General features: G+C 36.8%; 1 protein-coding gene across 1 annotated transcript in view; it reads left to right on the plus strand.

The window, feature by feature from the left end:
* The first annotated feature begins 7,863 nt into the window (after positions 1-7,863).
* st6galnac5a (ST6 (alpha-N-acetyl-neuraminyl-2,3-beta-galactosyl-1,3)-N-acetylgalactosaminide alpha-2,6-sialyltransferase 5a) overlaps positions 7,864-15,052 on the plus strand; it is a 48,900-nt gene continuing 41,711 nt past the window's right edge. Inside the window, exons 1-2 of the mRNA XM_059502333.1 lie at positions 7,864-8,078; positions 8,679-8,870. Of these exons, the coding sequence (XP_059358316.1) occupies positions 8,064-8,078; positions 8,679-8,870 (207 nt within the window). The 5' untranslated portion in view covers positions 7,864-8,063. The remainder of the gene's footprint in view (positions 8,079-8,678; positions 8,871-15,052) is intronic.

Genomic DNA, 15,052 nt, shown 5'->3' on the forward strand with positions numbered 1-15,052 from the left:
TAGGATTTATTTATGGAACTACCCACTCATGTCTATAGTTTTCACCAAGAGTTACTGACTGTCATAAAACTTTGGGTTGTTGAACTCAAAAATAATAAGACCTAAAATGTATAATTTCTTCATTTCTTTCTTTCTTTGCGTTCATACCAATTTAATACAAGCAAAACTGATGTTAAGGATAAATGTAAATTATAAATCAATATAATCATTATCTTAGTCACTGCAAGTTTAGAGTGTGATTTATAATAATAGCTATAATGAAAGTGAGTAGTGTTATCTACAATGATTAAAACAAATATATAACCTGAATAACCAATTTTGTAATGGATATTTCACTACAAGCTTAGTGTGTGGTTTTTAATAATAACGTATAACAAATTACCATGAGAAAAACTGTTGCCGTCTGCATTGATTATAGTTTTTGGATGACTAGATTGACCGTATTCAACTCATTGTATTTATGATTACCAGTCTCACATCTTGAATCAATCAGGCTGATCTGTGGTGATCAGTATTAATTATAAGACCCGTTTGTTTGATTTATGTATAAATTGGGGTTGGGGTGGATCTTCGCTCAAAGTATTTTTTTATTATTATTATTAAAATTGTTTTTCTGTACAAATAAGATTGTATGATTTCATTGTAATTGTCACTTTGTAAAATACTTGTTTTCTCATTAGATTGGGTTGACAATTTTAAAGAAAAATCAGCTAGAAATGACTGTTGTAGCCCGTGGCAAACCACATTTCACTTGCATATGTTCTATATTGTCATTTTGGAGTTAAACAGTATAGACTTTTTCACAACTGAACTCTCTCAATCTATCTCTTGATTGACAGACCAGTAATAATGCTGAATCTGCCACTTGGTTGTACAAAAAAAAAAAAAACAGAGGAGAGTAGATTTATGTCAATGGATTTGAACTTGACAAATAGTTTATATTGACGTCTTTCCTCAGTTGAAACAAGATACATTCTGTTAAGACAAGAACTCCAAGGCACTCGAATATCTCAGTGAAAAAATTAAAAAGCCTTTTTTTCACTGAGATATTCGAGTGCCTTGGAGTTCTTGTCTTCAGAGATTTACTATCCCACAACCAAAGAGCACCGAGACTTTATACCCCATGCAGCACTTTTGTTTTTGCATTACTTTGAAGATACATTCTGTTGTTCATTCCATAGACTGTATAAAAATACATGGTCGTAGAGTCCGTGACATCACCCGTAGGTTCCTGAAGAGCATTTATGTAGCCTAAAGTGGGCAGAGCCGTTCATCGCCATCTTGGCAGCCCATCACCATGCATCACTACAGGATAATTAAAAATGGGCAAAGATGCGGGAGACGGATGCTGAAACCACGCCCACCTAGCTCGATGGTGGTGACAGCAGCGGCCCACGCCCTTAATTACGCAGAACTTTAAAGGGGTGGTTCATTGCAATTTCACTTTTTAAACGTTAGTGTGTAATGTTGCTGTTTGAGCATAAACAATATCTTCAAAGCTACGAAGCTGAAAGTTCAATGCAAAAAGAGACATCTGCTTTTAAAATTCTGGCAGTTTAATGCCTACAAAAACAGCTGGTAGGGACAACAATGAGTTAATTTCCAGGTTTGTGACATCACCAACCCAGATAAACCCTGCCCTCTGGAAAACTGGGCAACAGGGGCGAGGTCATGCTGCGCTGCTTTAGAGAAGAGGAAGAGAAAATTAGAGGTGCACTTAAAAAATGGTGATGTGGTTCTTAATACTGTTCCACATGTCCCCCTGCTCTGCACACACTCTACATCTCTCTCTCTCTCTCTCTCTCTCTCTCTCAGCTCAGCTCCAGCAATGAACTTTTACAATTATACACTTATTTTCGTACTGTATTAAAGCTTGCACAGGTTCTGCACGATCCCCTTCAATAATATCCTCTGCTTCTCAGTCGGGCTGAAATTGATAAATGATAACTGCACCCCATAACACAATCAAGCCTAGAAAAAAAAAAAACACTGAACCACCCCTTTAAGGCAAAATATAATTTAAATGATGAATTATAAAAAAAAATTTGCAAAATTTGCTATATAGACCAAAACCACTTTTTGTAACAGGCTGTGAACATATATTTTTTTCTGCTGTAAAGTTGGGCATTTTAACATGGGGAGTCTGTGGAACTGACTCTCTTTTGGAGCCAGTCTCTAGCGGACAGTCCATGAATTGCAGTTTTAGTCACTTCCGTGTTGGTTACAGAGAGAGACTGGAAGGTTGCTGCTTGGTTCATTCATGTTTATTTTGTGCTATAACTAGCAAAGGAAATACAATTTACATTGTATCAAAGACTATAGAAGGGATTTTGGTTGTATAATGTGCCCTGGCACATACATAGCCTATTAAACAAAAGAGATGTCTCAGGTTCATGGCTTTATTCCTTTTTTATTAGGATTACATTGCTGCATAGTAAAATAGTGCATCTGGATATAAACGTTGTCATTTTTAAGTAATTTATCATCATGTGGTGTTTTGAGAAAAATTATATACACTCAAATGTAGGAGATTAAAAACAGAAACCACCTGGCGCTATACTGAGAGTATTATCTCGACGAGTCAGCAGTCTGAATGGCCATATAAGTTACATACAAGTAAAATGCTATTTCTTTGTACATTATATAACAACAACAAGGAAAACAGACAAAATAGAAAAGGTAAGAAGCATTATTTGAGATAAGGGCATAATAATATAATAGCTGCAGACCTGTTACAGAATTATTTTTACCCTGTGCTGACGTAAGTTCCTTTTTTGCGAAAAAGACTTATATATATACAGTATATATATATTTTCTTGTAGTGAAAATCATAATTTAAACCATTTCCATTTGTGTTTACCATTTCAGTGTTTACCATTTCAGGCAGTTTCTGTGACAACAGCCTCAACATAAACTCAAGGGAAAAACACAACAGTATCACATTCAACGTTTTAAATTACTCGCAAGATGAACACAATGAATTTTGTTATAGTGTTCTTCACTCGACCTACAGCAAGTAGCCAAGATCTCTCTATGCTGCTCGTATGAGCTTTTTAAAAGGGGCGACTCTAATCAACCAATCAACACGGCCAGTGAGGCAGACCATTTTTGAATATTAAATGAGGAAGCGTTCTAAATTCCTCTGTATTATGTCTTCACGCACCAAACTTCAACTGAATCTGTGCACTCTTACTAGGAGTATCTCCTATAATCTACGACAATTATTAAGAAAAAAGACCCCCGACTCAAGTACGACTACTAGAAACCGGTAACAACTCCCAGATTCAAACTTCTGTGGCAATTTAATTGCTGTCAACAGTAGTTTGATGACCGATGTGCCTCTGTATTCAGCTTCTCCTGGGATTATTGGAAGGAGGCCAATTCCTCCAGTGGTGTGATGAGTGGAAAACGGGATACAACAACAGTAGAAATGAGGGTGAGAACTCTACCTTTAACATTTGTAACATTTGTAAGTGCGGTCAATGTGTGAGGCTTCCAGCGTCATTCTTTTTTCAGTTATTTTTAGCTGAAAACAGCTTGTTATGCTGCTTGCTGATGCAAACTGGCATTAATTATATCATTCTAATGTATTGGCATAATTCTTAACACAGCCCCCTGATACAGTTGGATACTTTGGCTGACCAGAAACACCTATAGAAACCAACAACTCAGAGATTAAGGGGTTTCCAAAGTTTTTAATTATCTCAATGCAGCTTGACTCATCACAGAGCTCGATGAAGTACCTCAGCAGGTGATGGATGGGTATCTGTCTTCAGCTTCTCATGGGATCGCTATCTTACATGTTCTTGGGTGGTGTTTCTCTGCACCATATACTATATGGGAATGACCCACTGTGTCAGTTGTTGTGACACTCTCATTCACTCTTCGTCCCACTTGGAACACTTTTACCATAGCGAGACACTGCTTTATTTCTCTCACTCACAGTGAAGATCAATAGAGAAGGCTTTGCTCGGTGGCTGAAGAATTGGGTTCAGTTCAGCTTCTCGTGGGACTGCTGAGAGCCAGTGTGAACCAGTTAGTCTAGATAGTGTCTGGTGCTGGCCCGCTTAGGGGTCAGCCTCATAGAGGGTCAGCATTAGGGGCTTCCCAGCCAAGTTTTTGGAGCTGAAAAGAGACTGACCTCTGTCCGGTGCTGCGATTAGTTAGAAACTGGAAATAAAGTAATATAAACTAATATAATATAATAGATATAATAATGTAATATAGAGCAGCAACATGTAATAATGATAATAATATACTACTTAAAATATAAAGAATAGTAATTTATTAAAATAAAATTATATATAATAAAATATTAAATAATTTTAAATAATCCTAATAAATTAGATTAATAATATTTAATAATATTTGTTTAATTCAATAATAACATAATATAGCGTAACAAATTATACTGATATTATTGTTATTAATAATATAATTTAGGATAGCAAAAATAACTAAAATAGAATAGAATGTATAATCATAGCAACAAATCAGCTAAAATAAGAATAATATAAATAGGTATAATAGTATAAAAATAAACATTTTAAAACTAAAAATAATAAAGAAAAAACTATTAATATTAAATATATATATATATTGAAATATTTAATAATATAAACTAATAATAATAAATTAGTTAAGATCTATAAAATACCAACTACAACAATAACATGATAGAATAACATGGTAATAATAAATACATCTGATGGTTTTATATGGTAAATAAAAGTATTACACACACACACACACACACTTTTGTTTTTGTGAAAAGTAGTGGGGACATCCCGTAGGATTAATGGTTTTCCTTTTTATACTGTACAAACTGTATATTCTATGACCCTAGACCAACCCTACACCTAACCCTAACCCTCACAGGAAACTTTTTGCTTTCTCAAAAAACTCTGTATGATTTATAAAAATAAAAAAAACTGTATGATTTATAAGCGTTTTGAAAAATGGGGACATGGGTTATGTCCTCATAAATCCCCCTCTCCTTGTAATACCTGTGTCATACCCATGTCATTATACAGAGTTGAGTCCTGATATGCCACAAAAACAAGAGCACACACACACACACAAAGCTTCTTTTTTTCCCCCGACCTCTCTAACCAATGATGCCATTTCTCCAAAGCTAACTTGACTGCCAGCAACTCTCTGTTACCAATGTCATAATTACATTCAGCGGACGACAAACAATGAGAAAAAAATGTGGAAGGGTGCATCTTGTCGTCCAAGGTAGAGCGGTGGGAGAGAACCGCGCCTACCCCTACCTTTGACTCACCACAAACTGATGTGTACGATCAGGGGCTATGAGAATAGGAGCTGAAACAAAGCAACTCTTGAGGTTGGCAAATGCAGTTTCAGCTGCACTGGACCACGTGAGCATAGTTCTATACATAGGCCCCTACATGCCAAGATGGAATTCTGTCTCCAGTCCACCCTAGGATTGTGATGCACTAGCCAGGGATGGCCCAGAATGACAGGAGCCAGAGGAGATTCAGTGAACCCATGAATCGTGACAAACACAAGTATTATAATCTGTAACACTTTTACACTGACTGGAAGAAAAAGAATGAAAAATATACATACAATCCAAGTTGCCCGTTGAAGAGAAGAATCACTACAACGCATTTTTTACTTATAGAAAAGTTATAAATCCTTGCTGATGGAGAGCTAGAGCCCTCCACGACCAACAAGCCATCACTAGAGAGAGCGACAGAGCTGAGAATCGCAGTGGAGCCAGAGGCCGTGACGTCAGTCCAGGTGTGTGAGCTGGCAACACTGCCTGCCATGAGGGAGAAAGCTATGGATGGTTTGAATGCATAGAGGAGCTCCACCCTTGCACCGCGAATGAGGGTGAACTGAGTATGGTGCGGCAAAAGGGCCAAAACAAGGAGGAGGAACTCATTGACTGGGAATCTGATCTGGAGATCGAACTGCCCCCTCTCCTCTCTCCATTATCTCTGCTGGTCCCGTCCAGCCCTCCTTCATACATGGTTCCCTCAGCCAGCACTGAGGGGTCTTCCGATTCTCCAGTGCCTTGTCCTCAAGTGCCAGCTCCTAGAATGTGTCCTCCAGTGCCCTCCACTTTCCGATCCTGCTTCCTCCACAAGCTCCGCCTGGCTACCCCGTCCCTCCGGCTCCACCTTGGTCTGGCGTCGACCAACCTGTGCCTCAGGACTCCACTCTTCTGGCTTTGCATCATCCCTCCGTCCTTCCAGCTTTGTCAGGCTCCTTCATCCCCTTGGATCCACCTCAGTCCTCTGTCACTCCGGCTCCACTGCGTCCTCCCGGAACCACATCTCTACATCAGTCACCGTCACCATTGGCTCTGCCTAGGGCCTCCAGATCCTCCTTATCGCCCTGGCTCCACCTCAGGCTCCTCCACCACCTGCTCCGCCACCGTTGGTCGGCCCCCTGGAGTCGGCGGCCATTCCTCCTCCATGGCTCCTCCCTCCTTCGGCTCCACTGTGGGTCGACATCATAGCTGTGGCCTGGGTCCAGCTGGACTCCTTCTGCTCCAAGCCCCTCCTGTCTCCTCCCTGGCTCCTCCCTCTATTGTCTCCTCTGTAGGCTCTGTCTGCCGGCCTTTCCCCGAGTGTCCGTCCTCCACCAGAACCTCCTCCTTGGTTCCCACCCAGTCCCCCCCATGTTGTTATACGGTGCGAGGTCACACCCACCGGAAGGGGGGAGTAATTTCACGCCCTTGGACTCATTTTATTGTGTTTTTCCACCCCATGTGTCTTCCCAATTATACTGTGTTCATAAGCCCCAGTCCTTTTAGTTTGTGTTTGTCAGTTATATTTGTTGAATGTCTTCCTTGTTCTCTTTTTCCTGTGAATTATTAAAGACTATTGTTTGTGTTACTCCAGCGACTCCTCGTTCCACGTTCCTCTGCTGGGATTTATGACAACAGTGACTTTCTGCAACCTAAAAAAACTATTAATACCCATTTATTATTATTATTTTGTTGAATCAAAAGGTTTCTTTCTAAAGGTTTTTTTTTTTTTTTGTGTGTGTGTTTCTCATCTAACATAGTAAGCACTTTAATCTTTTGGGGGTAATTTCTCAGACAAAACTGATGTGTGATTAATTTGCCAATTAATTATTTAGTACATCATGTGATTAATTATAATAAAAAATTATAATAATATTTGCTTGACATCTCTACAATAAATGAAAAAGGGGGATACGGAAGCAGAAATAAACTATTAACCGCATAAGAGTTATAAGTCTGCTCTTTTAATGGTCAAACTTATCAACTGCTCTGAGAAGTTAAATCAAGATAGGCTTAAATATGTAATATTTCTGTTAAGTTAAAACAAATATATAATTAAATATGAAGGTAAATATTTAAGAAAACCTTACACAAGGTAAATTACACACACACACACACACACACACACACACACACACACACATATATATATATATATATATATATATATATATAGATATATATAATTGTACAGCATATGAAAAAGACAAGTATTACATTCAAAATTGCAGGTATGTCATTAAAAAGTATTTTAATTAACAAGAGAATTTAGATATTAAAACATCATAATTATACTGGAGAATTTAATGTCTGTTTCAACGCTTAGCATTTGTGTATGTGTGCAATATGCATAAGCTGTAGATTGAGCTTTAACTTGTAATGAACCTGTAATATTCCTTTACACTTTACACGCCCATTGTATTTGTACGCAAAAAAAGCCCTACTCAGATATATATTAGCCTCTTACTTCAGATGCCTATTGTATATCCATGTCGCCGCAATGACTATATAGAAAGTGTGCAATTTGTTCTGAACGCTGAATTAGAGTTCACACTCAGTCAAACCCAATGCTCTTTAGGACCGGGCGTTATCACATTCGCTCTCTGCTCGCCGTTCTCAAGAATGGGTTCAGTCCGCGCGCACGGCACACACACTGCCATCTCCCAGCTCGAGCGGAGCGCGGCAATTTAATGACGACATAATCTGATGAAGTAGCAACAAATCGAGAGGAAAAGTGGATCTTCATGCGCACATTCCCTGGAATATTCCAGCTGGCTTCAGGATGAAGACACCGATGGTAAGTGTAGTAAAAACTGTTTGAATGTCTCATCTCTCCTGTGTAGCATTGTTGTTGAATTACTGCGGCTCTCTGTTGCTTTCTCATGCTGAATGAAAGATTAAAGACAATAATAATAATTAAAAAAAAAAACTAATCTGCTTTTCCAGAGTATGACTTGTCGGAAATTAATTTTGGGGGACAGGGAATTTTGAGAAAAGAACATGGCTTTTGTGATTTTCTTTTTAAAATTAATACGAATATGGTGTATTATTGCATATCAGTTTACTTATATTAGTATGGAACTAGTAAATACACATCATCGTTTTAAATAAGGTAGCTTTTTGCGCTTTTTTTGTTGTTAAGACCACCATATAGCCTAATTATCGTAGTTTAATGTTGCTGATGCAAAAACATTTTTGCATTATCTGATGCATTAGTTTTAGGCATCAGAATTTAGTAACAACCTGCAAGTTCTTATCATCGCAGTCCCAAACTAATTAATATTTGAGAATGGAAATGTGATTTGTATCCTATAACTGACTGCGCTGCGGGCATGAGTTGATGATTTATGACCTTGCGCTTTGTGTGGATTTGAACTTTTGCCCTCGTGTTTTCCAGCGTCATGGAGTAGCCGTGTTTCTCGCGATCACCATGTGCACCAGTCTGTTGTTCGTGTACAGCGTCAGCTACAATAATAATACTACAGCATCCAGCCCGTCTAAGGGCGCGTCAGGTGAGAAAGTGGAGCCCACCAGTGCGCCCCGCGCGCCTCCAGTACTGCAGGGATACAGCAGCATCATTGAGCACAAGGTAAACGCGCTTACTTTTTGTATTCAAGTGAAGTTAATTGTCCGTTAATTGTTAATAGTTAATTGTTAATTGTATTAAGTGAAGTTAATATAACCAATAGAGCAATGCACGTTTCTACGTCCTTCTGGAAAAGCCAATTGTGTCTTGAAACAAAAAAGCAAGTTTCTCACTACCCCAAGGTGGTTATTAGCTGGTTTAAGCTGTATGAGCTAAAACTTTAACAGCTGTAACAGTGTTATTTTTAATAATAAAAATAAAAAAATATAAATATTGCAAAGTCTGAAAATTATTTTGATTTCTTGATAGTTTTATTTTTTAATTCTGTTCTGGTGGCATACAGATCCAAAATTGTACAAATTGTGTCAGTGTGCAAAAATAAATGGACCTAATATATATATCAATATTTAATTTTAATTTAATTTAATTTTCTCCTAGCCCATAATAGTTTTAGTCAGTTCCATTATTACATAGAGAAAAAGCATTATGATTGACCTTTAAGCTTGATCATAACTTGCGATCTGCACTTTATGTACTGTAGCAATTTTGTGCCTAACTGTCTTAATATAATAGGGGAAATGGTTTGAACAGATATTAGCTCTCAGCATACAAAAGTCAAGATTGGTGACATAATTTCAGATTAAAAAAAATTATATAATATTAATCTGTTTATGTTCAAGAGATTACTGCGGTGAAGACAGCTAATCACTTTGCAACGTCACAGTCATTTTCTGATCTCGTTCACAGTTGCCACGAAATTGTAAAATCTTAGTATTAGATTTTAATAATAATAGTATTGAGAAATATCCTATAAATATTTGGAAATGTTGTCACAGAATGTTTCCATCTGCTATAAAGGTGATGTATAGATGTTCAATAGATTTTAGAGAAATTCTCCACCCCTGCACCTTTTTAATTTTTAAATGTTCATAATTCAACATTATTATTTAAGGTTGAATTTTGTATAGCAGTGTGCCTTTCAGACTTGCTTTAGTTTTCGAGGAAACTAGTTTTGTCTTGGCCAATAGTACAATACAGTAGAAAGTACTTCAATGTATTTTTGAACAATGGAGGTCTTGTGGTTAAAAATTTAACTGTGGCATTTAAAATGTGTAACCACTGACTACAGGAAGACACATTTCTCCTAGCTCATTTTCAAACTTGGATCCAGTTCAGTCAATACTGCCTAAGCCATTCTGACAGATTTAAAGCTTGTTCAGCTGCTGACATGGCTAATCAATAAACCACATTAGTTTGGAAAATGATAAAATCATTGCTGGGGTTCTCTAATCTCATCTTTGGTTAGCTGGAGCAATTTTAGTCCAAAAAAGAAATTTCCATTTTACTTTAGAATTCACTTCTCTTGTTGAAATCGACAGAGTTGCATGAGCTTGAGCAGAGCAGGGTTAAAGAAAAGAGTCAGATTGCATGCACTCACACAGTTCCTTGTGAAACCTTCCTCCATTGCCCATTAATCACGATTTACCCCTGGCTCAGGCAGACGGACCGTTCGATACTCACCTGCCTTTAGCAATATCAGCTTCAACTGGAGTAAGATCCCTCTCTACCCTCTGCTATCTGTTATTGATAAACCCAAAGCAATTTTTCTACAATGAGATCTGACACTACTTGTCTGATGCCACTGCTAGTGACTGCCATTGTTGTTCACATGAGGGCTGATAGAAAATGTACTGTTATGGTAGGCTCTGTGCACTTTAAGTCACAGAAGAGCTGTTGACAAAGCCAAATGACTCTGTGATCGATAGCCCAGTTGCTTTGATGGCTCTCTATGGGTTGGTCTTCTGACGTTCAGGGTTTTTTGGGAGATAACTGATGGCTGGAGTTGACATTTCTCGAATGATTTCATTTCATAATGCAGTTGTTTTAAAATATTAATTATAATTTTTTAATTTAATATTTATTGTTTCATATGTAAACAGATTGCGAATTATTCCATAAAGACAGAAACAATTCTCATCCCAACAACCCATAGCAACATGCTTAATGCATTATCAAGGTCAAAGTTTCGAATCTTTGCTAATGACTAAATAAAATAAAATCATTCAGAAATGCTCACTCCATATTTAGGTTCTTGCCTATATGGGTTGTTGGGATGAGAATTGTTTCTGTCTTTATGGAATAATTCGCAATAACAAGACCCAACACAGACATCAGATGTTTTGTAATCTTTAATGATTTTTGAGAGTCTTAACGCCTTTGAGAAATACAGTATGTCTCTCCCTCGCTCTTTTTTATTTATTTATAAATTTTTTGATTAATACATTAGACTAGATTCTAATATTTCTGGTTTAATGAATGTTGTTGCAGCTTTTGTTTCTGACTGTATGACTCAAGTGAAGAGGATCAGAATTCAGTGCATGCCTTTTCCAGTAATATTAAACTGTCTGAGTCTCGTAAAGATATCTGGGATGTATGTTTCTTTCAGCTCTGAATTTGGGTTTCTGCATCAGATCATTGGATGGCAGTGTGAAAGCAATGTATAATTTCAACATTTGCAATTTTTTTTTCAGGACAGTAAGGTCAAAGATGAGAGCAAAGCACGTGAATCTTAATAGCAGTTGGTGGTATAACTGATGGCGGAGTCACGTGCATTAATGCTGCTTTAAGGCTTTAAAATGGGCAGGAGTTTAATCTTTAAAGTAGATACCAAGTGCTGCTTATTGTTTTGTTTGCCATCGGATTATGTGGGTGGATTATAAAGTCCATTATTACATCCGTGATGTCTGGCTGACAGTATAGAAAGAATGCGTATTATACTGCCCCAAATTCAGACTTGCCAGTTCAAAGGAAACAATTCTCAAGAGCATGCTAGAAAACGTACAGCCTGCTAATGTGGTTTGAAGATACTGGAAGGGCTCAGTTTGGAAGAACCGCACACAGACGCAAATAGAATTATGAAATACTATTTAAAATGCTTTTAAACACAGCTGGATTCTTTGAAATGCTAAGAGATGTATGCCAGGGCATTATAGTGTTTCACAGGCCTTAAAGAGATAAGGACTCTGCTGTCATCCTCTCACATTCATTTAATTTCAGTCTCATATGACTTTCTTCAGTGGAAGACCAAAACAAATGTTCATCTGCTCTGTTTCATACAATGAAATTAAATGATGAACGGGTCTGTGAAACCCAGAAAAGACAATAAAGTTGTCTATTCATGTAGGGCGCTATATTTGGAGTCTTCTCAAATAACAAGCATTTATTCTGAATTAAAATAATAAATACAAATACTTCATATTATCTTATCTTTGCCTCATTCATCTTTTTGTGGAATTGAGCTTCAAAACATGAAGTACAGTAAAACATGTTAAACCTTGAAATATAATAAACCAATTGAACTAAACATACTTTTCTGAAATGTTTTGTCATTTCTATTAGGCAAGTGACATAGGATTTTGGTACAATAAAGAGTCAGATTTTTGTTTGTGTTGTTTTTCACATCATTTCAGGTAACTGTATCAATCTCAGACTGGTTTGCCAGGTCTTTGTAGGTAAATGGAAACCCTACTTAAAGAGGTTGTTCCACATTATTAAGCAAGTCACAGTGATTCTCATGAAATATGGTGAGGAAGAAAGATCTTTCTGAAGATGAAAAGTATGAAACAATGCATTGTCTTGCAATAGGCAAATTTTGCTAAAAGAGATTATTGAACTGTCAAAAGATTTGTGAGTGACTTAGATGCACATAAGATCTTGGTAAGATAAATATTTATTAAGGAAAATTTCTGTCAAACAAATAAACTGAATTGTAATGCTAGCTGTAAAAAAGCAACTGCTGAGCAGCACAGACGGGTGTTTGAAGCTACTGGAGTCTCAAGATCCTCTCCATGCAGACTGGCAGTTGTGTATAAAGCTGCGTTTCAGTCACTGCTAACCAAACCTCACAAAGAGAAACCTGCACAGTGGCCGTAGAAACACATTTTCAAACTGTTTAGCAGCTTTATTATTATTTATTATTATTATTTATTATTGTTTATTTATTTATGCAACATGGGATAGTGTGTTATCCTGTATGAAAATCCTTTTATTTCCGAGAACACTATTCTTCATTTTATACCACAGCAGAAAATGGTCAGTTATGAACTCCACATATCTTGAAGAAGTAATTTTTACACATTAAAATGACCTTACATCTCACTTCCCAATAGTCCAACCCAAATCATCACCCACCGCCTCCTTGCTGATATTGCAATCTCATTGAAATAGCATGGGCATATCAGAAATACATTTATCTGGACCATCCATTGTACTGAAGCATTCGTAAGTGAATAAAACTATTTAAAAACAAGACTCAATGTGTTTCCACGGCCACTGTGCAGGTTTCTCTTTGTGAGGTTTGGTTAGCAGTGACTGAAACGCAGCTTTACACACAACTGCCAGTCTGCATGGAGAGGATCTGGAGACTCCAGTAGCTTCCAACACCTGACTGCTGCTCAGCAGTGGCTTTTTTACAGCTGGTTACAATACAGTTCATTTGTTTGACAGAAACTTTACTTAAAGCTTCATCTGACCAAGATCTTATGTGCGTCTAAGTCACTCACAAATCTTTTTATGGTTCGATAATCTCTCTTTACTTTTAGCAAAATATTGTTTGTTTTGATGCCTTTTGCAAGACATTGCATTGTTTCATACTTTTCATCTTCAGAAAGATCTTTCTTCCTCACTATATTTCATGAGAACTGTGACTTGTTTAATAATGTGGAACAACCTCTTTAAGTAGGGTTTCCATTTACCTAAGAAGACCTGGCAAACTATTGACCAAACCAGTCTGAGATTGATGCCAGTTACCTGAAATGGTGTGAAAAAAAAAACACAAACAAAAATCTGAATATTTATTGTACCGAAGTCCTATTTATATGTCACTTACATAATAATTTGGAACACGGTGTAAGAACTGTCATATAGTGTAAAATATTTCATTTTGTACTAGAATGACAGGAGGGTGAGTTAATAATGACAGAATGTTCATTTTTCATTGAACTATTCCTTTAAGAATGTAAGAAATCTATTTCATAGTCCATAGCTCTTACAATTTCTCATTACACAGCACATTAGTTGCACACAGGTTTGGATCTATATGCACTTTGAGGATTGGGTAATTGAGAGGACTGACTAGATCATATGATTTGAGGCAGGTGACTTAGATATACTTCAGAACAGTAGCATTTATGTGGGATTCCAAGGATTTCCACTTTTTATCCTCAGTATGTGATTGTGTATGACTATGTATGTGATGTATGTGAGGAAAATTTACTATTCACTTGTACCACTTTTGCACACTGTATGTGGCCCCATCTGCAATCCAGTTTAACCACATGCTATCTATGCCAGTATATATAGCACTTTACAGTTTTCTTCACCAGGAACACAATCAAATGTAAAATAAAATACAGAATAGTCTTCAGTGTATGAATTAAACCGATATTATCGGCGATGTGAACCTGCCGCCGATATATTGTATCAGTGAATATGCCGCCAATATTCTTATTATCGATATTAACTTTTTTTTTTTACACAACATATAATGCAGATAAAATGCTTGAAATGGTGTTTGTCCAGCAGAGTGTGCTCCATTGTTTGCTACTGGCGACCTGGATGAAACGGACTGATATCAGACCCATTTTGCATAGTAAAGTTTACTGTGAAATTGTTAAACGCCCTGCCTCCATTACATATCTCTGTCACGTCATTAAAAGCCTTTGATCACCAAATTTGAGCGATCATTGCAAAAAATATATTAATGTGTATATATATATATATATATATATATATATATATATATATATATATATATATATATATATTCTGTTTATGTATATACTATAGTATAGTACCAGTCAAATGTTTGGACACACGAATGGGAAAGTGTCCAAGTTTTGACTGGTACTGTACTATAATATGTGTACTATAATATGCACCAAGAATATCGGTAGATATATCGGTATCTGCCTTTTTTGCTTCTTAATATCGGTATCGGCCCCCCAAAAAAACCATATCGGTCGGGGTCTAGTCTGTATTACAAAACTCATTCAGTTAAGATCAGTAAGTGATTTGTTGTTTGATTAATGCAGATTAATTATAATCGTTTTTATCTCTATTGTTGTTTTTCATTGGAAGCCAAAATTAAAACTGAAATTAAAAGTTGATTTGAAAAAGCCCATCAA

This window comes from Carassius carassius, chromosome 20, assembly GCF_963082965.1.
Source record: "Carassius carassius chromosome 20, fCarCar2.1, whole genome shotgun sequence".
Classification (NCBI taxonomy): Eukaryota; Metazoa; Chordata; class Actinopteri; order Cypriniformes; family Cyprinidae; genus Carassius; species Carassius carassius.